Genomic DNA, 27,532 nt, shown 5'->3' with positions numbered 1-27,532 from the left:
GCTGATCATCGGGGCTCAGTTCGAGGAGGGGCTCGTCACTGACGACAGTCAGATTCTTCGCTGAAGGCATGTCTAGAGACGCCCTGGACAGCGACTGTTCTCCGCCATACGAAGAGAATTTCTACTGCTTGTCTTCGTGGTTGACAAACATCACTTTGGCCAGCAAGACCACCGGACCTCTCCCCAATTGAGAAAGATTGGAGCATTGTGGGCAGGACCCTCGACGTAGCCATTTGCATAGAACCTGGCACGATATCCCTAGGAGGACATCCAAGAGCTCTATCAATCAGTGCCAAGCCGAACAAGGCTAGAGGTGGACCAACGCATTATTCATTTGCTCAATTTGTGAAACTTTTTCTCTCAAATAAATCATACATTTTTTCTGAAGCTGTAATCATTTGCTTGTCTGTACATGTCGATCACATCCAGCGATTTCCGTCCCATTCGGTGGGTGCGTGGTGTCTTTTGTCTTAGACTGTATTTCCAGTGAACGGCTTAGCTGAATCACCTTGTTGTTGTGGTCTTCAGTGCAGAGACTGGTTTGAGCAGCTCTCCATGCTAATCTATCCTGTGCAAGCTTCTTCATCTCCCAGTACTTACTGCAACCTACATCCTTCTGAATCTGTTTAGTGTATTCATTTCTTGGTTTCCCTCTATTACTTTTACCCTCCACGCTGCCCTCCAATACTAAATCGGTGCTCCCTTGATGCCTCAGAATATGTCCTACCAGCCGATCCCTTCTTCTAGTCAAGTTATGCCACAAACTCCTCTTCTCCCCAATTCTATTCAATACCTCCTCATTAGTTATGTGGTCTACCCATCCAATCTTGAACATTCTTCTGCGGCACTACATTTCGAAAGCTTCTATTCTCTTCTTGTCTTAACTATATATCGTCCCTGTTTCACCTGGCTACACTTCATACAAATACTTTCAGAAACGACTTCCTCACACTTAAATCTATACTCAATGTTAACAAATTTCTCCTCTTCAGAAACGCTTTCCTTGCCATGGCCAGTCTACATTTTATATCGTTCCTACTTCGACCATCATCAGTTATTTTTCTCCGCAAATAGCAAAACTCATCTACTACTTTAAGCGTCTCATTTCCTAATCTAATTCCCTCAGCATCTCCTGATTTAATTCGACTACATTCCATTATCCTCCTTTTTCTTTTGTCGATGTTCATCTTATATCCTCCTGTGATGTACAGACAGTAGCAGAGCCAGGATGGGGAAGGTGTAGGCACATTTATTTGCTCCAAGCCTTGTTGACACAAGTTTAGTATTTAACAATAATTGGTTATACATCCAAGTTAATACAATTAACAGTTTAAAAGGAAATTTTAGCAGTAAAAAATTTTTTTTTTCAACATTCTCTAGAAGAACATGCAGCCCCACTCTGAAACATTACATAAAGGTACTGTTAGTAAAAGGTATATTATATCGTACAATAGTGCAACATGTACAAATATTAACAATTACACCAGAAAAATATTGAACTTGTGATTTGTACTACATGTAAATCAAACCTTTAAAAAATCAAATTTGGCAAGAGTGCAACAAATTCCCTACTGCCTGCTAAAAAAAAAAAAAATTGTCAATGATAGTCAGTTTTTTTTACCTCCTGATTTCAATTAAGCTTATGTAAACCCTACACAAATGTCAATGTCACGTGACATCAGTTCACCTGTCGTGACAAATACACAAAATTTCTAAATTATTTTATACCAGTTAAGTAAGCTACAAGACAGAACTAACATTAACGACTGGTGACATGAGTAAACACTGCCAAGTTTTTGATTTCACAACGGTTGTGTTATCTAGCAAATTTTCATTTAAATACTCCCCCCCCCCCTCCCCCTACGTGTTCCAAAATCAATTCAGTCAAAGTCGAGAAGAAACACAACTTAATACACAAATATGGCAATATCAAGAAATAGATGGGTTTATCCCAAGCAATATTAGTAGAATTAGGAAATTTGCAATTTAAACGCACCAGTTTTAACAAAGTCTAATGTAATAATAATTTGGATAGAACTTACATAAAATGATCGATGATAGTGGATATCGTGCCACACACTATGAAACGAATTAAGAGTTATTCACAGTAGACACCTGGCACATGATGATATTCTCTGAAGTATTTCAAATCACAAAATGTTGGCTACAAGTACCAACCCCATAATAAGGTAATTATCATGAAATGTAATAAAAGTATATGAAAATTTCGGCCTTAGCCAGGCGACGAGAGCTACACCAATGCAGTTTCCTGTTACACTCGAGTGTTAGGCCCAACAAACAACAGCTGGTCATGGAGAACCACGCTAAGCAAGCGAGCATTCAGTCCTCCCCACATGCTCGCAAACAGCCACACTCATCGCAGTCCTTAATCGGCAGGCACCAGTTGACTCCCAGCCGCTTCCGTCCTGTCGCCATATACCGACCGAGCCGTCCTCTCCAAACTGTTGCTTCGCGCACCAGCGCCGACAGCGATCAGCGATCGCTGCCGGCCTAAGTGGCCGAGCGGTTCTAGGCGCTACAGTCTGGAAACGCGCGACCGCTGTGGTCGCAGGTTCGAATCCTGCCTCGGGCATGCATGTGTGTGATGTCCTTAGGTTAGTTAGGTTTAAGTAGTTGTAGGGGACTGATGACCAAAGAAGTTATGTCCCATAGTGCTCAGAGCCATTTGAACCATTTTGAACGCTATCGCTGCGGCGAAAACAAATAGTCTCTTCTCCCCAATTCTGTTCAATACCTCCTCATTAGTTATGTGATCTACCCATCTAATCTTCAGCATTCTTCTGTAGCACCACATTTCGAAAGCTTCTATTCTCTTCTTGTCCAAACTATTTATCGTCCATGTTTGACTTCCGTACATTGCTACACTCCATACAAATACTTTCAGAAACGACTTCCTGACACTAAATCTATACTCCATGTTAACAAATTTCTCTTCTTCAGAAACGCTTTCCTTGCCATTGCCAGTCTGCATTTTATATCCTCTCTACTTCGACCATCATCAGTTATTTTGCTCCCCAAATAGCAAAACTACTTTACTAGTTTAAGTGTCTCATTTCCTAATCTAATTCCCTCAGCATCACCCGTCTTATTTCGACTACATTCCATTATCTTCGTTTTGCTTTTGTTCATATTCACCTTATATCCTCCTTTCAAGACACTGTCCACTCCGTTCAACTGCTCTTGCAGGTCCTTTGCTGTCTCTGACAGAATTACGTCATCGGTGAACCTAAAAGTTTTTATTTCTTCTCCATGGACTTTAATTCCTACTCCGAATTTTTCTTTTGTTTCCTTACTGCTTGCTCAATATACAGATCGAATAATATCGGCGATAGGAGCTGTATTACCTTATCTATGTAAATATAGTCTATACAATCCGAAGTTCACGTACACCATGTTTTTTTGTTAATGGGTGGTGTGAGGAAGAATATGCTTATGACTAGGGATTCGAGACAACTCAATTCCTGTAGAGTTAAAGTATTTTGTAATTTGTGCTCGTCTTTCCAGAATGTGTGATATAATGTTTTCCACTTTCAGAGACACCCCGATGACCAGGAACTGACAGGATTTGGCTTCAACCGCAGCGCCACTCAGCAGGCGGGCTGCCAACTACTCGGAGTGGTCGTCACACTCGTCCTTGCGCTCGTTGGTGGTGCCATGACAGGTAAGGCTGGCAGTGTGTCGTCTGCACCATGCTGGGTGCAGTTTTTAGATGCAGCAACAGCCTGTAACACCACCACCTAGTACCATTGATCGAACGAATTTTACGTGCTTCATTTAGCTCGACTTTAAAATATTGTGTCTCTACAGTGGATAAAGATTACTGGATAAGAAATTTAGTTTTGATTTTATCTACGAGGGTTATCCCAAAAGTAAGGTCTCCTATTTTTTTGGAGTACGTAGATCTCTTTATTTCTACAATGGTTTACATCAGTTTACAGATTGAACATTCAGCTATTTTTCAACATAATCACCATTTCTGTCGATGCATTTTTGTAGACGCTGTGGCAGTTTTTGTATGCCCATGTCATACCAGCTCGCCGCCATGCTGTTCAGAAAGTTATGAACCTCTTCTTTCACCTCGTAGTCTGAGCTGAATCGCTTTCCGGCCAAATGTTCTTTTAACCTAGATAGCAGGTGAAAGTCACTGGGCGCCAACTCAGGACTATAGGGTGGGTGGGTGGTTATGTTCTACTGAAACTGCTGCAGCAGAGCAACGGTTTGCCGAGCGATGTGTGGGCGAGCGTTGTCATGATGTAATGTTGTTGGTTTAATTTTCTATCTAAGCAGTGGTGATAGACAATAAAAGTGGTTTGAAAGCTGTGAGCCGTCTGGGGAAGTTAACCTTGCATTACTGAGAAACTGTTTCACCAGGCATCCAGTCTAGCTTACCGAATTACCAACCAGACTAACATCAATTATAATCTTTTAATAGTCATACGACAATCGGTGATATATATATATATATATATATATATATATATATATATATATATATATATATATATAGAATTTAAATAAAAAGAAATAAATCAGTTTATATTTGGAAATTTATTTTACCAGTGATCATTGAAATTTCAGCTGGTGCCTTATTTACGACTGTGAAAATGTGAGTTTGTAATCTTACGGAACACATCAAATAGGGAGCCAAGATTGGGAGACTACATACAACACTGTATTCATAAAATAACACACAAAGAACGTTGAAACATATGCAAGAGGAAATTAACCACAACCAACCGACACAATTTTCACCCAAAGAAGTTACGTTCGTAGCACAATCCTGTCCGTCATATAATTACCACACACTGGTATACTACATTCATACTAACTCTGTGTGAAATCTTCCCGAAAAGAATAGCTGAGGGCTACTTTGATGAATACACCACATGCTTCACGTGGTCAACTTGATTTACACAAAGAGTGTAACTCCACAATCATCATCATCATCTTGGACAGTTTCCAGCCACTGGCTGGGTCTGTCGGGAACACAAGCCTCTCCATCGTGTTCTGTCTTTCCACCATTCCCCCTCTTCCACCTTCGTCCAGTTCTCTCCTCTTCTCGTCACACATTCCTTCACTCCCTTCACCCATCTATCTCTTGGTCTTCCTCTGGGCCTCTTCCCCTCCAGTTGCAGATCAAACATCCTCTTTGGAATTCTTCCCTCATCCATTCTCTTCATGTGTCCATACCACTGCAGTCTTGATTTTTCTATCCTGTCCGGTACTGGTTCCTCCTTTAGTCTTTCCCTCACATACACATTTCGCAATCTGTCTCGTCTTGTTACACTCAATCTGCTCCTCTGGAACTTCATTTCACTAGCCTGTATTCTACGTTTGTCGCTTTTGTGCATTACCCATGTCTCACTTCCGTACGTCAATATGGGGACAAAGTAGGTTCGGTATATAATTCCCTTGGATTTCTGTGGCACCTCCTTGCTCCAAATAAGTCCCCTAATGCATTTGTAGAACTGCCCTGCTTTTCTGCACCTTTCATTTATTTCCATTGCGTTTCCCCCCTTACTTTCAATCATGCTTCCCAGGTACTTGAAGTTCTCTACCACTTGTAGTTTTTCCCCTCCACAAGTTATATCCACATTTGGCCTATTCTTCTTCCTTGTTGTGACAATTATTTCACTTTTCTTTGCAGAGAAATGCATTCCATATTGTGCTGCCGTTGCCTCCCATACATCTAACTGCTCTTGCACCTCCTTCTCGCAATTTCCCCATAACATCAGGTCATCGGCAAAAAGCACTGCTTTAATTTTATGATCTCCAATTGCATCTGATACTTGCTGTAGGATTTCATCCATAACAATAATAAACAATAAAGGCGAAAGTGCACTTCCCTGTCGCAGCCCATTTTCCAGCTTGAACCATGCAGTACGTTCCATCCCCACTTTCACACAACTCTCACTTCCCTCATACATTTTTCTGACTTTTCGTGTTATCTCTTCATCTATCCCTTTTGCGTTCAGCACATCCCAGAGCTTGTCCCTACAGATACTGTCATACGCCTTCTCAATATCTAAAAAGGCCATGATTAAGTCCTTCCCGTACTCATAGTGCCTTTCCTGCAGTTGCCTTACCGCAAATATGAGGTCCGTTGTTGATCTTCCCGGTCTGAAACCATACTGCTCCTCTTGCAGTCTACTTTCAATACTGCTTCTTATTCTCTTCTTCAGGATCTTTTCATAGATTTTTCCACAGTGGCATAGCAGGGTGATTCCTCTGTAGTTCTCACATCTCCTTTTATCCCCTTTCTTGAAGATCGGGACTATAATTCCTTTCTTCCAATCCTCAGGAATTCTGTTCTCCTTCCACACCACCCTCAGCACTCTGTATAGCCACTGGGTTCCTACTTCTCCTGTTGCTCGTATCATATCCACTGTTACTTCGTCCCAACCTGGTGCCTTGCCCCCTTTCATCCTCTTTATGGCTTCTTCCACTTCATTCCAAGTTAGATCATCAATTTCCCCACTATTATAATCGTCTGCTGCCTTAGGCTCTCCATCGCTGTTAGTTACCCGCTTGGCGGCATTCAACAGATCTTCAAAGTACTCCTTCCAAATCTTTTTCAGTTCATGCATTTCCTCCACAACTCTTCCATTATTATCCATGATCCTCAGGCACTCGCTTCTGTCGTTCCTCTTATTTCTTACCATGTTGTAAAGTACTTTTTTGTTCCCTTCACTGTCCTCTTCTAACATTCTTGTCCATTTTTCCATTCACTTCTTCTTCTCCGCCCTTACTATGGTCTGTGCCGCTTTCTTGCTTTCCTTATATTTTACCCTAGCTTCCTCTGTTCAGGTCTGGAACCATTCTCTGAAGGCTTTGTTATTTCGAAGTACTGCCTCTTTACATATGTTGTTCCACCATGGGGTTTCCTTACTTCTCCTCTTTGTGCTAGTTCTTCCGCACACAGTCTCAGCTGCCTTAACTAGAGCCCTCTTAAAATCTCCCCATTCTTCTTCCACTGTTCTCTGATCTTCCTTTGGCAGCTTCTTCCTGATCAGTGTCTCCGTTCATCCTCTTTCAGCATCCATGTCTTCAACCTTTTCTCCTGTATATCTGTTGCCCTCCTATCTTTTTTCTCTCTCAGGATGGCTACCACCAGCCGATGGTCACTGTCTAAGGCCTCAGATGGAATGACCTTAACATCTGTGAGGCTGCTCATCATCTGCCTATCCACTAGTACATAGTCTACTACTGAAGTTTGGGACCAGTCTCCACTGTACCAAGTTATTTTGTGGCTACTTCTCTTCTTGTACCAGGAATTTGCGATCGCCAGACCATTCCTCTTGCAGAATTCCAGCAACAATTTTCCTTCTCTTTTTCGGTTCCCCCAGGCCTCTGGTCCCATTATCTCCTCGAATCCCTTCCTGTCTGTGCCAACATGTGCATTGAAGTCCCCTATTATAATCTGATTACCTCCATTTAGCTGCTTTTGCATGTCATCTTCAAATTCCTCCTTCTCCTTTTTTGTACACCCCACCTGTGGGGCATATGCTTGGATGATTTCAATGCTTTTTCCTTTCACTCGTACTCTGGCTTTTATCATTCGATCATTGATACCTTCCACTTCCTCCTGCAGACCCTCTCTGTGTAACTCCACAATAATTTTGATACTTAAAATAATTCGTCCTCTTCCTGACGCTCGTCGCATATGTCTTGTCACATAATAAATATGGAGAAATTTCCTTAAACATACACAGTAAAAAGAACAATGGTTATTTACACGCCAAAACATTTATACCAGTTGACACACCCGATAAGAGACTCGCAATTATACATTTATCATACTCATATATTCACTCATAAAACAGTAAGAAAATTTCATCTAAAATTACGTTATCACAAGAATTAATAACATAGATGACTCTGAGAACGGTAAAAATATATTCATCATACAGGTTATACAACATTTTCTTACCCATTTTGCTGCGATTTCGTTCCTTCTTTAAGTTACCTTTCGCTTCCAAATAAGTTATTTCGCATGTGGTGGTTATTCCTGATTCATATCTCATGAATGGCAAAATTGTGGTCTCCTATATTCTGTAAAACAGTTTCATCTTAACATATTGAACTTACAACAGACACAAAAGATCCGAATCCTCCTGTAGTTTAAATGACATATGTTTTGCTTCATCCTTATTACCTTAAACCAAGCTTTCCTTCGGTCCCATAATCAAAATTATTTAATCTTCCTCTACCTTCAAGAGGGAAATTTCCTCAGTACAAATCATATAGGCTGCAGTGCATCCCGCACCAGCGAAAACAGTAAGCTGTAACGCTCACAGCATCAGCAAAACACATAAACGTCGCTTTTCTAGGACAAGTATTAACGCAGAATAATTTTTTAGGCTTTGGCTGAACATCAATCAAGACTACAGAAACGATCCATATTTCTGTTCCATTCTCTATTTGCTGAAAAACTGCTCGTATTTGACGACCACAATAATATTTCAGGGCCACGTAAATTACACAAACCACAACTCTTCTTTCACCTTGAAGGGAATCAATCTACTTACGAAATCCACAGACAGCACTTTATGTACTCAGCTATAAAGAACAAAAAAGAGATATATCATCAATATTTACATATCATCGCATATTGGGAAGCCAATGGTTATACAATCGTATTATCGCATCCTGTTTTCAAGATTCTAAACTTACTCATTCCTTTCTCAGAGTTCTCCTATCTTAAAATATTCATACAGCACGCATACTATAGTAAGAGATCCTCATTTATACTGACAGATATAGAATAGTAATAGATAGATAGTAGCACTGAAAGCAGAAAATCGGAAACACGGCTACTAACAGCTGGGGACCTGGGTTTGCCAGACCCATAATACCCACAGATCGGATATTCCCCTGAGTTTTGCATTAATTCAACACAGATCTTGCTTCCCTCAGGAGCGACTCTTTTCAATTTACACAAAAAAAACATAAACAGCATTTCACTTGTTCACAAAGAAACCTTTTATCTTCACGTTTGAATCCAACTAAATCCTAATTGCACAAGGAAAGAAAAAAAATTAAGACATCACTTCAATCAATCACATAGAAACATCTTTATCATTAATTTTTACCAACATATTATTCAAAATGCATACGTCACAAATTTAAACTAATCAATTCTTTCTCCTCACCATCCTCTCTATTTCTCACTGTCCTTTCTACTCATTTGCCATGTCGCTCATTTGTTCCGATTGGGCGCCTTATGCGATGATCGTTTGTCATTGCCGGTTTTGTTCATTTCCATTTGCTGGATTATGTCTACGGTTAGCCGGCCGAATTTCAACATCATGAGGTGCTCCGCCTACAGTCCTATTCCCACCGTATTCATCGTAGTATCGATTCTGGTTGCCGTACCTGTAGCGTTCACGGTCTTGTCCATGTCCTCGATCATTTCTGTTGTTCCACCTGTGTTCGCGACTGTCACCCCAGTTTCTATACGGCCGGTCCCCATTATTGTTCCCTTCGCGTTGCGACGACTAGTCACGCCGTTGATTAGTAATACGGCCATGATTGCGGTCGCGCTGCTGTGCCTCGTAATAACTTTGTGCCTGATTAGGCGGGCATTCTCCTGTATTGTATTCCAACTCTTGGAGAAGTGTCTTAAACGTTTCCACATCCTCTTTTCATCGTCCCGCAAGAATGACGTGGCGCAAGTGCATCGGCAATTTGGTGATGCATATCCTAATTAGTTCCGCAGGCCCGTATGGGTCGTATAAAAATTGATTTGCCTGCAGCATGTGGTCGAATAGGCGTGCAGGGCTGCCGAAACCAGACTGGTTCAAATTTGGCAGCATAATTATGCCATGCTTGACCCTATCTTGTGCCGCTTCCGACCAATAGGCGGAGAGAAAGGCTTGTCGAAACTCCCGAGTGGAGTTGCAGTGACGCGCTGCCGACCTCATGCGAATCGCCGGTTCGCCTTCCAAATAGCCACACATATATTCTATCTTATATGAACTTGCCCAGTCGGGGGGAAGACAAAACTCGAATTGCTCGAGCCATGCTCGTGGATGTATTCCTTTTTGCGAATTTCGGAATATCTCAAACTTTCTCACCGTAAGGAAATGTTTGAAATCAAATCCCCGCATTTCCTCCCAGCGAGGCCCTTGAATGTTTCTATTTTTCTCATGTCTGCCCCTCAAAATACATTCTTCCCTGTCATCAAAATCTCCCTCGTGGCCAGAGTCCCTCTCTGCACTGTCAGTATGGCTATTTTTTGGGCTATTGGCGAGTTCGGAATCACACGCCATGCGGTTTTCCAGATGCGCCACGCTTTCTTGTAATTCGCCTGTTACAGCTTTGTGCCGCCTGTTCACTTCGAACTGTCCCTTCTGAAATCTAAGAAGCGAATGCACTTCTTTGGTCTCTGCGACCGCTACCGATGTAGTATTGTTCTCGCTTGCCGTCACCTTCATCGTGCCTACGATGTCCGCTAATGCCACAATCTTATCATGTATTTGTCTGTTGTCCTCCGCCCCAGTCTGCTTCAATTGTTCTACTTGCTGTTCTAGAGCGTGAATCACTTGACTGTTGTCCGCTACTGTGTTGCTAATGGACGCTGGACAATGCATTTCCACCTTGTGGACCCTCGAGAGTACCTGCTGGTGTTCTCTTTGGCATTCTTCTCTCAGCGCTTGGAAATTGCTGAGTAGCTGTTCTTCGCTCTCTTTCGATTCCGCATCGCGACTCCGCTTGCCCTGTTCTAAGGCTTGCAGACGATCATCGATTTGTTCAAATGTACGGCCTAATTCTTTCATGATATCGCTTTTTGTTTCACTTGCCAGATTGTTTATTCTTTGTGAGATATCATCGGACACTCTCTGCATCGACCTGTCAACTTTATTTGTCTGCTGGATTAGTTTTTCGTCTATTTGTTCGCCTACCTCACGGATCGATTTTTCGGATGATTCTTTTTGTTCTCAGAACGATTTTTCTGATTTCTGTGTCATTTGTTCACCTACCTCACGGATTGATTTTTCGGATGATTCTTTTTGTTCTCGGAACGATTTTTCTGATTTCTGCGTCATTTGTTCGCCTAGCTCGCAGATCGATTTTTCAGATTTCTGCGCCATTTGTTCGCCTAGCTCTCGGATCGATTTTTCAGATTTCTGCGCCATTTGTTCGCCTAGCTCTCGGATCGATTTTTCAGATTTCTCTGTGTTTTCTTTATTTTGCTGCAATAAGGCTTTCATGAGTTCTGCCAAATCAGTTTGTTAGTTGGAGGCAAACTAATTTCTGGCTCTGATGTGAGCCCGTTCGTCCCGTTTTGCATTTCCTCTGAAGTATTCCCCATTGCATTTCCGGAACCGTCCGGCGTGTTAATATTTGAAATCAAATTATCCCCATGGTCCATGTTGCTTAAGTTGTTGGACTGCCTACTTTTAGCTTGGTTACGAGTCTGCATTAGTTCAATTTATGCCCGGTACGCAACACACTAATCACAATAAATGTATCCCCCAAAAATTTCGACAGTTACACGAAAGGTACCCAACCTAGTACGCACTTTTTCACACGCAAAACAAATTTTTATCTTTGATTGAAACAGTGAAATGTACAAGCGAGAAAAAAAACACACACACACATATAAAACACACAAATATGGAAAACAAAACAACAAGACAAACAACACAACGCTGCTCAACAACGCAGTGAATCTTTTGAAAGTCTCCTCAGAAACAACGCAGAAGTTGTTTGAGCGCTGTAGGGGAAAAAATTAATATTATACAACGCTTGCAATCTAACGTTTCAGAGATTCCAGAGTCTAGCGGGATCACAGAACAGGGTCGCCATATGTAATGTTGTTGGTTTAATTTTCTATGTAAGCAGTGGTGATAGACAATAAAAGCGGTTTAAAAGCTGTGAGCCATCTGGGGAAGTTAACCTTGCATTACTGAGCAACTGTTTCACCAGGCATCCAGTCTAGCTCACCGAATTACCAACCAGACTAACATTAATTATAATCATTTAATAGTGATACGACAACCAGTGATATATATATATATATATATATATATATATATATATATATATATATAAAGAGAATTTAAATAAAAAGAAATAAATCAGTTTATATTTGGAAATTTATTTTACCAGTGATCATTGAAATTTCAGCTGGTGCCTTATTTACGACTGTGAAAATGTGAGTTTGTAATCTTACGGAACACATCAAATAGGGAGCCAAGATTGGGAGACTACATACAACACTGTATTCATAAAATAACACACAAAGAACGTTGAAACATATGCAAGAGGAAATTAACCACAACCAACCGATACAATTTTCACCCAAAGAAGTTACGTTCGTAGCACAATCCTGTCCGTCATATAATTACCACACACTGGTATACTACATTCATACTAACTCTGTGTGAAATCTTCCCGAAAAGAATAGCTGAGGGCTACTTTGATGAATACACCACATGCTTCACGTGGTCAACTTGGTTTACACAAAGAGTGTAACTCCACAATAATTTTGATAATTAAAATAAATTAGATCGAAAAGCAATTTACAAAAGAAAAACCTCGAACTGGTTACTATTGTCTTACTATTAACCTGATGGGTCAAACAATTGTATAAGCACGTGGTACTGGTCTCACAAAGTACGCCCCACGTGGGTTGAACATAAAGAAAAGTTGCTATATTGAAAAATATTGTCAAGACGAGACGTTATAATCACACGAGCATTCGCATTTAAGATTGATGATCTTAGTTAGAGTTACTGATCAACACGTGGTTCCACTTTACTCACAAAGTAGTGACAAAGCAACTACCGGAAGATATTCTGAACTACTTCACACGTGAATTACACTGCGTTGCAATTTAAGATAACATTAGACATTTTAGAGCTAAACCTGAAATAAAGGTGATTAAATTTTCAGTTACGCTGAACTTAAGAAATCCATTGTCCTACGGACTTAGCAGACACGCGCTTAGCCGGAGATCTTACCACTTCAGACGCTCGCCGCGGGCAGACTGCCCTGGTCCCTTTCTGAGGGTGACTCACAAATACAAACGGAAGTGGCCAGAGGGGCAGCTTCCTATACCAACATGACAAGAGACGGACAGGACCATACTAAGGATAGAAACCTCTCTGCTTTTAGAAAGCGTAGCTACCTGTTCTGACGTTGGTCCTACTGTTCTCTAGCAGACAGGCTTGTCTGCTACCCTCAAGCATGCAACTAGAAATACATTTGCTCATTCATCCTCTCACACAGAAGGGAAGGGGGATGACAGTATCTTATCATATACAGTATATAAAAGAAAGCGGATGTAGGTTCCATATGAGACTGTGTGACATGAATGACATATAAACTGTGTTTTAAAATGTAGTAGTGTGACAGATCGTTCTTGTTTATGTGTAAAAGTAACACGTTCCACTACTCAGTTCTCCTCCCAGATGGTCAGAAACGCCACAGTAAATTTAGAAGAGGAATTTATGCCGTAAATGACAACAGATTAAAGAAATCAAACATGAAAGGAATCCAACAGAGACCTTTCAATGGAGAATGTGTACGCCCTTGCTCAACATTCCTCTTCTCCGGTTGTGAATTGCCCGTTTTAGTTTTTTCAGACTCTCACAGTTCCTGTCAGCGTTAATTGTGGTCCCAGCGATTCAGCTTCGACGACGAGGTTAAAGAAGAAGTTCATAACTTTCTGAACAGCACGGTGGCGAGCTGGTGTGACACAGACATACAAAAACTGCCACAGCGTCTACAAAAAATGCATCGACAGAAATGGTGATTATGTCGAAAAATAGCTATACGTTCAAGCTGTAAACTGATGTAAACCATTTTAGAAATAACAGGTCTATAAACCTATAAAAAAATTGGAGACCTTACTTTCGGGATTACCCTCGTATTTATCTAACTTCGTGTACAGTTTCAAGTTTTAAAGTATAGAAGTAACACACTTTAACAACCTCCTGGAAAAACGTGTTTTTTCCACTCGAAATCCTAATGAAGCAAGATTTTTTTTTTCAAATAGTTAAAATTTATCTTAGGCCAAGGTCTGATACGCCATGGACCAAATCTGAACCATGAGTTACGGTCCAGTCCTGAGTTATTTAAGGGTGCACTTAAAATCCGAACGGTGCACAGTCAAATCATGCCTTTAACTGAGCATTTAAGCTCAATTAACTCTTTTGCAACAGGAATTAATCGATTCGCAAGCAGGCTGGTGTGGCCGAGCGGATCTAGGCACTTGAGTCTGGAACCGCACTGCTGCTACGGTCGCAGGTTCGAATCCTGCCTCTGGCACGGATGTGTGTGATGTCCTTAGGTTAGTTATGTTTAAGCAGTTCTAATTTCTAGGGGACTGATGACCTCAGATGTTAAGTCCCATAGTGCTCAGAGCCATTTTTTTGTTCGGTTCGCAAAATTTTCCTATATGCCAGCTCTGGTTCGTAGTTCAAAGTTAGCCTAATATACGGTAACATAGCTACAATAAGACGGATGTTCGAATGGCTACACAAATGACCGCCGGTCCGACCTAAACTAAAAACTTTTCACATCACGTTCCCAACTGTAATTGGAACCTAGCACCAAGACCTCCCTCCCTCCCCTCCCTTGATTGTAATTATGTTCACCCAAAGAGATTCAGGCCACACATAAAGCACACCAGTGGCAAGACGCAATCAATACCTTCACTGCGCGATAACAACGGTGAAGTCACTTATGAGAGAGCCACTGAAGCAGAGTTATTAAACACGGTTTTCAGAAACTCCTTCACCAAAGAAGACGAAGTAAATATTCCTGAATTCCAGTCAAGAACAACTGCCAAGATGAGAAACATAGAAGTAGATATCCTCGGTGTAACAAAGCAGATTAAATCACTTAATAAAGGCAAGGCCTCCGGTCCAGATTGTATACCAGTCAGGTTCCTCTCAGAGTATGCTGATAAAATAGCTCCATATTTAGCAATTATATACAACCACTCGCTCACAGAAAGATCCGTACCTAAAGACTTGAAAATTGCTCAAGTTACACCAATACCCAAATAGGGAAGTAGTAGTAATCCGCTGAATTACAAGCCTATATCACTAACGTCGATTTGCAGTGGGGTTTTGGAACATATATTGTATTCGAACATACTCCTGAAGTAATGAGTGCTATCGACAGGGGATGTCAAATTGATTCCATATTTTTAGATTTCCAGAAGGCTTTCGACACCGTTTCTCACAAGCGTCTTCTAACCAAGCTGCGTGCTACGGAGTATCGCCTCAGTTGTGCGACTGGATTCGTGATTTCCTGTCAGAAAGGTCACAGTTCGTAGCAATAGACGGAAAGTCATCGAGTTAAACAGAAGTAATATCCGGCGTTCACCAAGGAAGTGTTATAGGCCCTCTATTGTTCAAATGGTTCAAACGGCTCTGAGCACTATGGGACTCAACTGCTGAGGTCATTAGTCCCCTAGAACTTAGAACTAGTTAAACCTAACTAACCTAAGGACATCACAAACATCCATGCCCGAGGCAGGATTCGAACCTGCGACCGTAGCGGTCTTGCGGTTCCAGACTGCAGCGCCTTTAACCGCACGGCCACTTCGGCCGGCTCTATTGTTCCTGATCTATATTAACGACATAGGAGATAATCTCTAAGTAGCCGTCTTAGATTGTTTGCAGATGATGCTGTCATTTACCGTCTTGTGAAGTCATCAGATGATCAAAACGACTTGGAAAATGATTCAGATAAGATATTTGTATGGTGCGAAGAGTGGCAATTGACCCTGAATATAGAAAAATGTGAAATTATTCACGTGAGTACTAAAAGAAATCAGCTAAATTTCGATTACGTGATAAGTCACACACATCTGAAGGCGGTAAATTCAACTAAATACTTAGGGATCGCAATTACAAATAACCTAAATTGGAACGATCACATAGATAATATTGTGGGTACAGCAAACCAAAGACTGCGATTCACCGGCAGAACGCTTAGAAGGTGCAACAGGTCTAGGAAAGAGACAGCTTACATCACGTTTGTCCGCCATATTCTGGACTATTGCTGTAAGGTGTGGGATCTGCATCAGGTGGGACTGACGGATGACATCGAAAAAGTACAAAGAGGGGCAGCTCGTTTTGTATTATCCCGAAATAGGGGAGATAGTATCACAGACATGATGCGTGAATTGGAGTGCCAACCATTAAAACAAAGGCGTTTTTCGTTGCGACGGGATCTTCTCATGAAATTTCAGTCACCAGTTTTCTCCTCCGATTGCGAAAACATTCTGTTGGCACTCGCCTACATAGGGAGAAAGGATCATCACGATAAAATAAGAGAAATCAGGGCTCGCACAGAAAAATTTAATTGCTCGAATTTCCCGCGTGCCGTTCGAGAGTGGAACGGTAGAGAGACAGCTTGAAGATGGTTCCTTGAACCCTCTGCGAGGCCCTTGACTGTGAATAGCAGAGTAATCACGTAGATGTAGATGTAGATAATGGCAGAAGCACTTCGTCTTCTATAGGTACACAAACAAAAGGTACAGAGCGTTACTAGCTATCAGATTGAACTTTCTTGCTTGTACGAAAAACATGCACACACACACACACACACACACACACACACACACACACACACACCTGTGTCCCTACATTATGCTCAGTCATCTGGCAGATGTTCCCTGGCCCACAGTGAGTATACTGGGGAGAGGTGGGAGTGCAGTGTGGGATGGGGTGAGGGATGAAGAGAGGTGGGAGGCAGGGAAGCGGTTGGGGGGAAGTGTCTAGCAGCTCGTGGGAGAGTAGGGAGCCGTCTGTTGGCTAGCTGGGGGTACAGGTACAGGGGGCAGTTGGCAGACAGGTGGGCACGTGATTTCACAGATTAAGGTGTGGGACAGCAGCACTCAACTAGCTGACACGAACTGGGTGGGGTACGGGAACAGGGAATGGTGTACACACACACATACACACACACACACTACTGAATGGGGTGGGGGGGACAGTGAGTAACTTTAGGCTTAGGTCAGGGAGGTTGCGGGAGCAAAGGATACATCCAATCTGCACAGCTCAGAAAAGCTGGTGGTGATGGGGAAGATCCAGATGGTATGGGTTGTGAAGCAGCCATTGAAATCTCACATGTTGTGCTCAGCTGCATGTTGTCCACCTTGTTTTTTGGCAACAGTTTGGCGGTGGCCATTCATTCGAGTTGACGCTTGTTGGTTGTCATACCAATGTAGAACCCTGTGCAGTGATTGCAGCGGAGCTGGTATATAACACGGCCACTTTCACAGGTGGTCCAGCATCTAATCTGGGACAGGAATGGAGTAGGTGGTGTGGGTGGGTGAACTGGGCAGGTCTTGCATCTGGGTCTTTCACAAGGGTACGATCTCTGTGGCAGGAGACTAGGGGTGGGATGACATAGGGATATACTAGGATGTTGTGGAGGTTGGGTGGGTAGTGAACACCATTTTGAGAGGGAATGGAAGTGTCTTGGGTAAGCTGTAGTGACTTGGCAAGACAGCCAAGCCACTCGGAGGTAGCCGAAAGGCACGCGTTTAAGCTCACGCAGACTGGCGTGAGGTCTGGAACAGGACAATGTCTTGAGAATTGCAAATAAAGTACGAAGATCTTGGAATACTTAACTTTAATCCATCATTGGTGTACATCGCTCTTGTTGATACGTTAATAACAATCTCAATATAAACTGGTAATGGCGCCTTGCTAGGTCGTAGCAAATGAAGGCTATGCTAACTATCGTCTCGGCAAATGAGAGCGTATTTGTCAGTGTAGCATCGCTAGCAAAGTCGGCTGTACAACTGGGGCGAGGGCTAGGACGTCTCTCTAGACCTGCCGTGTGGTGGCGCTCGGTCTGCAATCACTGACAGTGGCGACACGCGGGTCCGACGTATACTAGCGGACTGCGGCCGATTTAAAGGCCATCACCTAGCAAGTGTGGTGTCTGGCGGTGATACCACATAAGATGTCATTCATTTTAGGGCATGATGATAGATAATCAAAGCCCTGACAAAGGACATGATTCAATTGTTCCAGCGCTCGTTTTTCCTGCGTGCCGTTCGAGAGTGGAACGGTAGAGAGACAGCTTGAAGGTGGTTCATTGAACTCTCTGCCAGGCACTTTATTGTGAATAGCAGAGTAATCACGTAGATGTAGATGTAGACGATTCTGCACGCGAAATTTTGAGAAATATTTGTTTCAGCGCGACAGAAACTTCTCTTCTAGTTTTGACATCCCCCACTGCACGGTTGCCGTTCGCAATGCAGCCCCCATCACTACCGTTGTCCCCAAATGCACGTTCTGTGTAGTTCCATGCCAACTTACTTCATTCGCACTCTGCTGGCGAGGGTGAAGCAGTAAGTCGTGCCCGGAGTTTTCAGCCGGCAGATCATTTGCTTTCGGAAGACAAAGCTTCCGTTCTCGAGCCCTGGTCATGCACACAATTTTAATCATCCAATCAATTTCCTTCCAGACGTGCACCTCTGGCAGCAACCAAACCTATTCTTTCTTCTGAAAAAGCAGAGCGGGACTTTGGTGTTAATCCTGATCTGACTGGTGTTGGCAGGTCTGGTGCTGAGAGTGCCTAAATTCAGCCCAATGTACCGCGAGCAGTGGTACAACGACGCCTGGTACTGGGACCTGCCCGAGGACGACGAAGAGCAGCCAGTGGACGCACCGGGCCCCAAGGAGCAGCCACTCACCGAGCCCACAGCAGTGAGCGGCGGCGGCATCGTGGGAGACACCCTGGCGCTGGTGCCCTCACCCGAGGCCGCCGCCGACCTGGGGGTCTGCGACACTGTCTAGGTGCTGGGTCCAGTCTCGAGCTGGTGGCCTCCCGCGTATCACCAGTGGCAGCCTCAAGGGACTCTCGTTCCTGGTTCTAACACCCTCACCAAAAGTCGCTGCCCAGCAGGGGGTCTATGATGATGTCTAGACATCAGGTCCAATCGTCAGCTGTTGACCGCCAGCGCGTCACCAGTACTGTATGGTATATTCTCAGCTTTACAATAGTGTCTTATTAAATCCTCACAACCATTTCTCAACAGAAAATGACCTACATAAAGTGTTATCCCAATCCATTTCCTTCCAAATGCATTGATAGTGCTCTTCAATACTTCTTGACCTCTGGCAAGATGACCAGGTACCAGATTGTCTAATGTCGTTAAGTCTTCATTTACAAAGACCATGTATACTCCTGCACATCATCAGTGGCAGACTCAAGGAACTCTCCTTCTGGTTGTAACACCCTCAACCAAAAGCCGCTGCCCAGCAGGGGGTCTACGATGATGTCTAGACATCAGGTCCAATCGTCAGCTGTTGACCGCCAGCGCGTCACCAGTACTGTATGGTATATTCTCAGCTTTACAACAGTGTCTTATGAAATTCTTACAACCATTTCTCAACAGAAAATGACCTACATAAAGTGTTATCCCAATCCATTTCCTTCTAAATGTATTGATAGTGCTCTTCAATACTTCTTGACCTCTGCGAAGATGTCCAGGTATCAGATTCAGCCTAATGTCGTTAAAAGTCTTCATTTACAAAGGTTGGTACCTTCACCAATCATAAACGCGTTCGCCTGTACCTCTTGTTTTCTTTGCCTCTGTTTTGTGCAACCTTCCTCACCAAAGTATGCTGGAAGGTCAATGCCATTAACACATGGCAACAGTATGGTATCGCCACCAGATTTCATGTATACTGTGCTAGGGAAGCTCTGAACATCTTGAATTTTTTAAAATATATACCGCAGTATAAGGTCACACAAATGATATCACGAATAGTTTCGACTTATTACTAAACGATCATCAGATCATCTGAATTTTATATTTTCATTATCAGTTACTTTCACATTGTGGATCTTTTCAGTCTTATATTTCCGGTTACTCCTCCCATGTAGATAACTGCAACCTTCAGTTCCAACAATCATACTAGGCGTTCATAGCCGGAATTTACGTCAGTTAAAACTTCTGAGCTGAGAGGTGCAGTGGGACAGGTGTGTAGATGCCGTGAGTTGCCTTCACTGGTCACTTCAGGTTGGTCCCTTCACCAATCAGGAACTCGTTCTCCTGTACCTCTTATTTTCTTTGCCTCTGTCTTGTACAACGCTACTCACCAAAGTAAGCTGGAAGGTCATTGGCATTAACACAAGGCAACAGTATTGTATCGCCACCAGATTTCATCTGGAAGATTATTAGTTTGTGTAAGATGAATAAGCTATTGTAATTATAACTCAAAACATTTAAATAACTAGTCAGGTGAACTGCATGCCATCAAACCAGGGATCGATGGAGCGAAACGAAACAGCACAAAAATATTATTCAACTAATCTATAACAGTCCTCCTCCTTAGCTTAGTAGTCTGCAGAGATGGCTGCCATGTTGAGTCCCCAGGTTCGATTCTGCAAAGATTTTTCATTGTTGGCAGGACTCGTACAGATTACACTCACACACATGATCCCAGCTGGGGACACACGTGATAGGGAAGTAGCGGCCCCAAGGTATGGTAAGTAGGTGTGCTGACCACATCTCCCTCTATAGTGTATCTGCATATTGCCTCATGGCAGAGGATGACACGGCGGTCGGTCGACGCCCCTTGGACCTTCAGGATTCGCCCAAGAAGCTCGTTTATAGACATTACACAAGACCTATGAACCAATTCTGCATTGCATGTTGCCTACTTATTACATTTCTATTCCTGCCTCATCCACCTTACGTTACCTCGTACAACAAGTGGTCCAGTGAAACTTGTGTAGCTCTCATCAGTGCCTCTGTACAAGTGCTTCCCAGCTCGCTCCTCCTTCTCAGGTGACCGAGCTACGCCTCGTCTGTATGCTTGTCTGCCTGTACTAAAAGAATGGGATATTACAGCCAATGAGCAGCCTAGCTTTAAGGTGTTGCTCGAATTTGTTTTGAGAATAGTGAATGCTGATTTGCGTACACTTTGGGGCAAAAGTTGTGCTGATGTGGGCGCCAAGGGAGTCAGGATCCAGCTTTTTGGGATCGACAGCGGCCGTTAAAAAAGGGTCTGGCACTGCTTTGTCTCAGGGAGTGATGTGGAGGAGTATGGCGCCAGCCTCATTGTTGCAAAGTGTGACCCCCGCCCCCCAACCCCCGACCCCCATATTGTCAGAGCCTTCTCTCTGTGTGACTTCATGACGTCGAAAATTTTTGAGATTCAAATCCTGCTTGTCTCTAATTGTCTGCTTACACCATTACTCCACTGTATCTTGCCACCATCTCATCACCTGCCCCTTTACACATTGCTCAATGCTAATTAAATAAATTATATATCGCCTTTCGCTATCAATATCAATCAGATCAGCTATGTATTCCCTCTCAGAGGGATTTCCACCCTCTACCACCTGAATCGTTGATGTCTTGTTATATACTGTACTTCTGATTTCAAATGCTATACAATTTGACTGTATTTCTCAGCGTACCGTATCTCATACTACTGCGTAACTATTCCAGCCGATAAAGTTAATTTTCCTACAAATATCCATGCCTTTATACTGATTTCCACTGCTGTATTTCCTGACGTTTCGTCTCCACCTCCGGGAGACGTCATCGGAGGTAAGCAGTTGCTGTTATATCTTCGAAGATGTCTCCCGCATTCGGAGACGAAATGTCAAGGAATACGTCGATCATGGCTTCTCAGCTCGTAAGTTTTCACTGACGTCAGAGTGCGGAGGTGTTTACACTATGAGCGTCTCCCCATAACCGCTTCAGTTGGTGAGCTACAGTGTTCCGCATTCAAATACATATTGGTGTAGAGACGGTAGTATGTAATGAAATGATCGTATTACATCTTTGGTCACTGGATCCCATGTGGGATTTTTCGGACGCCTAGTTCAAGTCATTTTACCTGATGCCACTGCTGAAACTTGCATGTAATGACCATGATGAGGACAATGCAATACTGTTTACCCGAGGTGATAAAATCTCCGACCCGGCGGGGGATCGAACCAGACTCTCCCGCATAGCAGTCAGCTGCACTGCCACTCAATTACGAAGGCGGACAAGATAATACTCTTTGTCATTTTGTTTCCTCGGATTATTCTTTATTTTTAAATATATCTTTCTACCATGGTAACTTGGTAACATTTCGAATCAGGTAACTGATACCATTTGTGTGACGTGAGGTCGAAATATGTAATTTTAAAAAAGTCTACGTCTACACAAAGCTGTCTCCTTATTTCAACTGATTAAAACCACAACAGATACTTCACAATGATTTATTAATCAAGACTGGTTTCGTGAAATTATAGTCACATGTTCAGATGAAAAACTGTAGACCTCAAGTACTCGTATATACAATAATCTGAGCTTTCTTAAACAAGGGTGTAACGAAGTGATACAACGTTGGTTACAAAATGACGAATACGTACCTTCTGGTACATATGTCCTTCAAATATCTCCATAAGGGCAAATAACAAAATTGCCCTGTCTTCCTGCACAAAATTGGCGTCATAAAACACGCAACCGTCGTCAATGAAATAACCAGAGTACCAACGTGGAAAAGAACCAAAGATATATCCGGTAAGATCGTTTAGGTCGGGAATTCTTTTCGGCGTTTGTGACGCCGGTCATTAGTCAACGATTTTTGTTTCTAGGGTTGTGTCCCGCTCTTGTTTCTCCGGTTATTTTATTGATGACGCTTGCGTATTTTATGCAAAAGATAGAGGACTTCCATGATATATGATTTGTAAAATTTAAGGATATTGTTTCTTAAAAGGTCTGTATTCCTATCATGATAATCTACATTGTATTACTGCGGTACAACCTGGTTTGTTTTTATTTTAATTACAATTTTCGCACTTTATTTAGGTCATCAGTATATCACCCCAGAATGTTACTATACTGTCGTGAAACCATTTTGACCTACCTGTTGCGGTTTTTGCATGGTTGAAGTATATTATCACTGCTGTGATTGCCTATATTATCAAGTGATTTGAAGCTCTCTTTAGATCTTTGCTAACTCCGCTTCTTTGACTTCCAGATTCCTTGACTACAAATCTGCCCAGTTCTAAATGCCTTATGACGTGCCGGTTTATCCCGAAAATTTTTTCTGAAAAACGCTAACATGTCTTGGCTGATCATAGCTTTTCGCTCAGTATTTCATCAGTTGTTCTACACATTGCTGTAAATCTGCTCTTCATATTCCTATCATTGTACGTAAACAGTGAGATTATTGCGAAATACTGTCTGGAGATTGGGTTTGGGGTTCTTCAACCAGGGGCTGTGTGATTGATAATTTGCCATTTCTGCAGCACGAGTTCCCGGCATTCGCATTTGCCTGTGATGGGCTGTTACGCACCGAGAGGTGGCAGTTGATCTACGAGATTCACCGCCTTCTCCTTGAAAGGAATCTGACAATCGTACACGACTCTATTCCTTCAGGTGTTGCGTTCGCGGCAAGGAGACTCCGATGAGGTGACAACGAACACTGAGGCGTTCATAGAGGAATTGTCTCAAGTGATGAAACCTTATTAATCACCGTAGGTTGTCAACATTACTCCTTTAATGCACCATACTTCTAAATTACATTATTGCCCAGTTTTAGCCTTGGGGCACTTTCAAATGTATGATATTGGCGATGTGTGTGCAGCATTTAAAAAACTCGTTTCGTGTTCTGTTGGGACAGGCACGTGTTTCCACACACACACACACACACACACACACACACACACACACACACACAACCAGTTTTATTTCGTGCACCCAGTAGATGTTGGTACCTTCCCTGAACAAGTGGGTAGGCCTAATTCAATTTCTTTCCACAGACATAGCTTAAGCTGTGGCGAACATCATGCAATGTTGAACCAAACCCCGTTTCTCTGTCGCTCTCAGCCTTCAATATCTTTTATGCTTCGTGATCCTCTCATTAACATGCATCCCATCATTCCAATACACGTCGTGTCGAAAGTGTGTAGTATCTGTAAACCCACGGTTACTCGAGTTGGTCCGAGTTGTGTTCGGCCGATCTCAGGCATTACCCATTCCACCAGTTTTCTTGGTCGCTCTCTATATTGTCTTCGTACTGTGTTTTTGGAGTATACAGATGATCCACCACTTTACGAATATCGAGAAAGAGGCCATGTGACTTGTGAATTGGAACGTAAGATTATCAAAGAGACATTGGCTGAAGAACGTGAAACAAATGCTTCATGGAAGACCTACAATTTCCTTCACTTTCAGATTTTTGCTGTCCTTCATTTCCGTTGTGCTCAAGGTGTACTTACATTTCACTTTTGCCAATGGTTAATACCTCCTAATTTACTGTTTTGTTTATGAGGGAAGACTTCGCTTCGTGCACTACTCCGCTTACTGAGCTTTTGGGCAGATCTTGTAGTTTTGCTTCCTAGACACAGTATACCTCTCTGCATTGTCTCCTCCTCAATTTCTACTCCAGCTATATCTTACTGTTCTTAACGGTCTTTTCTCCTTTAGCCTAAGTGCTGGCTTGTGTTTCATGTCAGTTCTAACACAAACGCGTAGTCACCCTAAAGGAAACATTATGCCCCGCACATTTTACAGTCGGTGGCGTTCTGTGTTTCATTACTCCCTCGTCCTTGAACCTTTTCCTTCAAATGCTTTGTTGTAGTCTCCTCCTAAATGTTACTTTGTCGAAAATTACTTGGCGAGACCCACGTACTGTAAGAATACAGGTTAGTCTTACAAAAAAAATTTAAAAAAAATTGGAACTGAACCAGCTACATACACGCAGCTGGTTGACATTTTATTAAGAGTAATCTCTTTTCCAGGTAGTTATTACCGTAATTTCTAACTGTTCACAACACACAGGACCAAAAGATTACTCTTTCTATGAAGAATGCAAATATAGTCTTGTATATCTCGTGAGTTCAAAAAAACACTAGGTCAGTTTACGACAAATACCTTAAAGGATCTTATGTTGATTCAGCACCCAAAGAAAGTAATAACCTACTTATTGAGGTCATGTACACTGATCCTTTCATCATATAATATGAATTTAGTTCGTTCAAATGTGCGTTAAATGTTTATATTAATCTTCTCCATTATTTATTTGCTTTTATGTAAGTACATAACAATTGCTCAGTGCTTTATTTCTTCGAAATACGCAGAAAATATGTTCTTCTGGTTGTCATTGAGTATCCAAATACTAGAAAACGCTTTTACAGCCCACTACATCAGACTTGACGTCTGGTGCTATTTATTACTCCATCTGCTATGTGGTGCATTCTTTTTTTTCCCTAATATTATCCTAAATACAATCTCACCAAAAATGTTCCATGTCCAATGTGTGATGTCAACAATCATTTTGGAAAAACAACCCTTTAAGCAAATAACCTGCCTGATATTTAACTGCTGTCTGTAGTAAAATAGGTGACGTTAGATAATGAAAATGATGAGACAATGACTTGTAATAGTTTATGTACACTGGAACTCACAATATATTTTCAGACTTGTATACTGTCGGAATACCTATCTCTTTCTGTTATCCATGTGGGATACTACATTCACGTAATTCCGCAAAATTTACATTTGTTTTGATATAGGGAATCATTTCTTAGAATTACGATCTTTCCACCTATTAATACTGATGTAGCAAATATCTGTCACATAATTTCGTGTATAGCTTGATAGGAATGAGATTTACGATAATTTGACTGAAGAAAACTGGTAAATCAGTGTCAAAATGTAACTAGAATGCTTTCAACTCAATTCATATTTTGTGTCAGTGACATGTTATGTGTATACATTCTACGTTAACATAAAAATGAGAATATACAGTATGAATACCCTGTTGATGTCATTAAGGAAGATGGATCTTAGATAATATATTGATGTTTCTTGTGGATAATGTAAATGGTATTTAATGTTACAGCTTTAAATGTTTATAGCATTTGATGTTGTGTATATGTTGATGCATAAAACATTGTTGGGTACTATCAGAGAGAAAGTAATTAGTATATCATGCAAGAATGAAGAAAATAGGAGCTGGTTTATAATATCATGTTAATTGCAACTAATAATTTATGTGTCTGTACTTCTTCAGATGATTGTAAGAAAGAAGGAAGGAAGGAAGAAGGACAGATATTAGCATTCAATGTCTTTGTGTATAATCATATCAAATACTATTGTTGTTCAATGTAACTTAGCCCAGAACTTATATAAGTTTTCTGGTGTAGATGTTTATGTCTATGAAATGTTTTGCAAATCACATTACAATACAAGCAAATTCCTCTGGGGAACAAGAATAAATTAGTATGTACTTGGTTCTTACATGTTTTATATAACAAAGATCGTTGATAAGTGTTAGATGCAAAAGGAACCATATCGTGAAATTGTGCTCAGAATTAATGAAATTTGTTTCAAAATATTATTTACTTGCTTGATTAAAACTGTTTTAGTTTCCTGGTAATAATATTCGTATCATTTTTGTTGGAAGAGAGACTGGTAGCGTAAATTAACAAATGATGCTATTTTGTATTCCTCTTTCTGCATCCTATAAAGACTGACAATCGTCATATGATTAATACTGTTATATCTTCTGGGTAAACTGTGATCTAAGTTTTTCCTGCTACTTACTGTTATTTGTGTATGTTAAGTTTAATCAGTTGTGCCTAAGAATAGTATGATACAAATATTTCCTATAGAGGCTCTCGTTACAGCCAGAGTGCCTCTATGAAGAAATTTATTTGATTACCCAGAGGTCATCTTCATAAATAATTGCTCATTGTTGATGTTCACTATTGTTATAGACAGATGAAAGCTGTCAAATGTTATAGTCATCTACAACTATAACTGATACTCAATTTTTGATTCAGTATTATTTGAAAAATAGACAGTAATTACAATATTTTGAGAAGTACTTCCCTTCAAAGATTGATATAAAACAATTTATTTATTCGGAACTGGTTTTTATCATAGGGAATGAGTATAAATGTTTATGAAAATTGTTATTTTTTCATTGAAAAATGTGACTGAAAGACAGTTCACTAAAATTCACTTCTATCTGCTGAAATGAGAACTGTGGATAACTGAGTGAACATTAACACTTAATCAAAATTTGTATGTGTCTATTATATTGGTATACATGTATCCTAAATGTTGTATATGTTTTTATAATAAAATTTATAAAAAAGGTGTGTGATGCATGCATGATTTCGTGTAAAATTTTAAACTGCAGCATTCAGTTTGTTGGAATGCGAGGCATGTTCTCAACGCCTTGCCACATAGGGACAACCGCTTAATAATCCAAAAATCTCATGAAGTCCATTTTTATATTCCCAGGTGGGCTCCAGTGGGATGCAGTCTGATGAAAACAGGTCTCTGGTGGAACTTTAAAATGCTTTGTATGGCAAAAGTTCACTTGATCTGAAAATCTTTGGCACCCTCATAATAGTGGTATCTAATGAATTTACTTTGGCTGGTAAATGGTGGCTCTCCAATTTGCCCAAAAGTTTTCAATGGATGAGAGATATCAAGAATGTGCTGACCATGGAAGTAGTCGGAAACTCTCTGTATCGAAATAGGACAGGAGGGTATGGACAACTT

At 41.5% G+C, this 27,532-nt stretch overlaps 1 protein-coding gene across 1 annotated transcript in view; it reads left to right on the top strand.

Moving 5' to 3' along the window:
* LOC124716693 (ammonium transporter Rh type A-like) overlaps nt 1–18,797 on the top strand; it is a 184,269-nt gene extending 165,472 nt beyond the window's left edge. Inside the window, exons 8-9 of the mRNA XM_047243234.1 lie at nt 3,556–3,682; nt 18,559–18,797. Coding sequence (XP_047099190.1) covers nt 3,556–3,682; nt 18,559–18,797 — 366 coding nt within the window. The remainder of the gene's footprint in view (nt 1–3,555; nt 3,683–18,558) is intronic.
* The last annotated feature ends 8,735 nt before the right edge of the window (nt 18,798–27,532 follow it).

Source organism: Schistocerca piceifrons, chromosome 9 (genome assembly GCF_021461385.2).
Source record: "Schistocerca piceifrons isolate TAMUIC-IGC-003096 chromosome 9, iqSchPice1.1, whole genome shotgun sequence".
NCBI lineage: Eukaryota > Metazoa > Arthropoda > Insecta > Orthoptera > Acrididae > Schistocerca > Schistocerca piceifrons.
The sequence above is the reverse complement of the archived record's forward strand: the minus strand, read 5'-3'. Positions and strand labels throughout refer to the sequence as shown.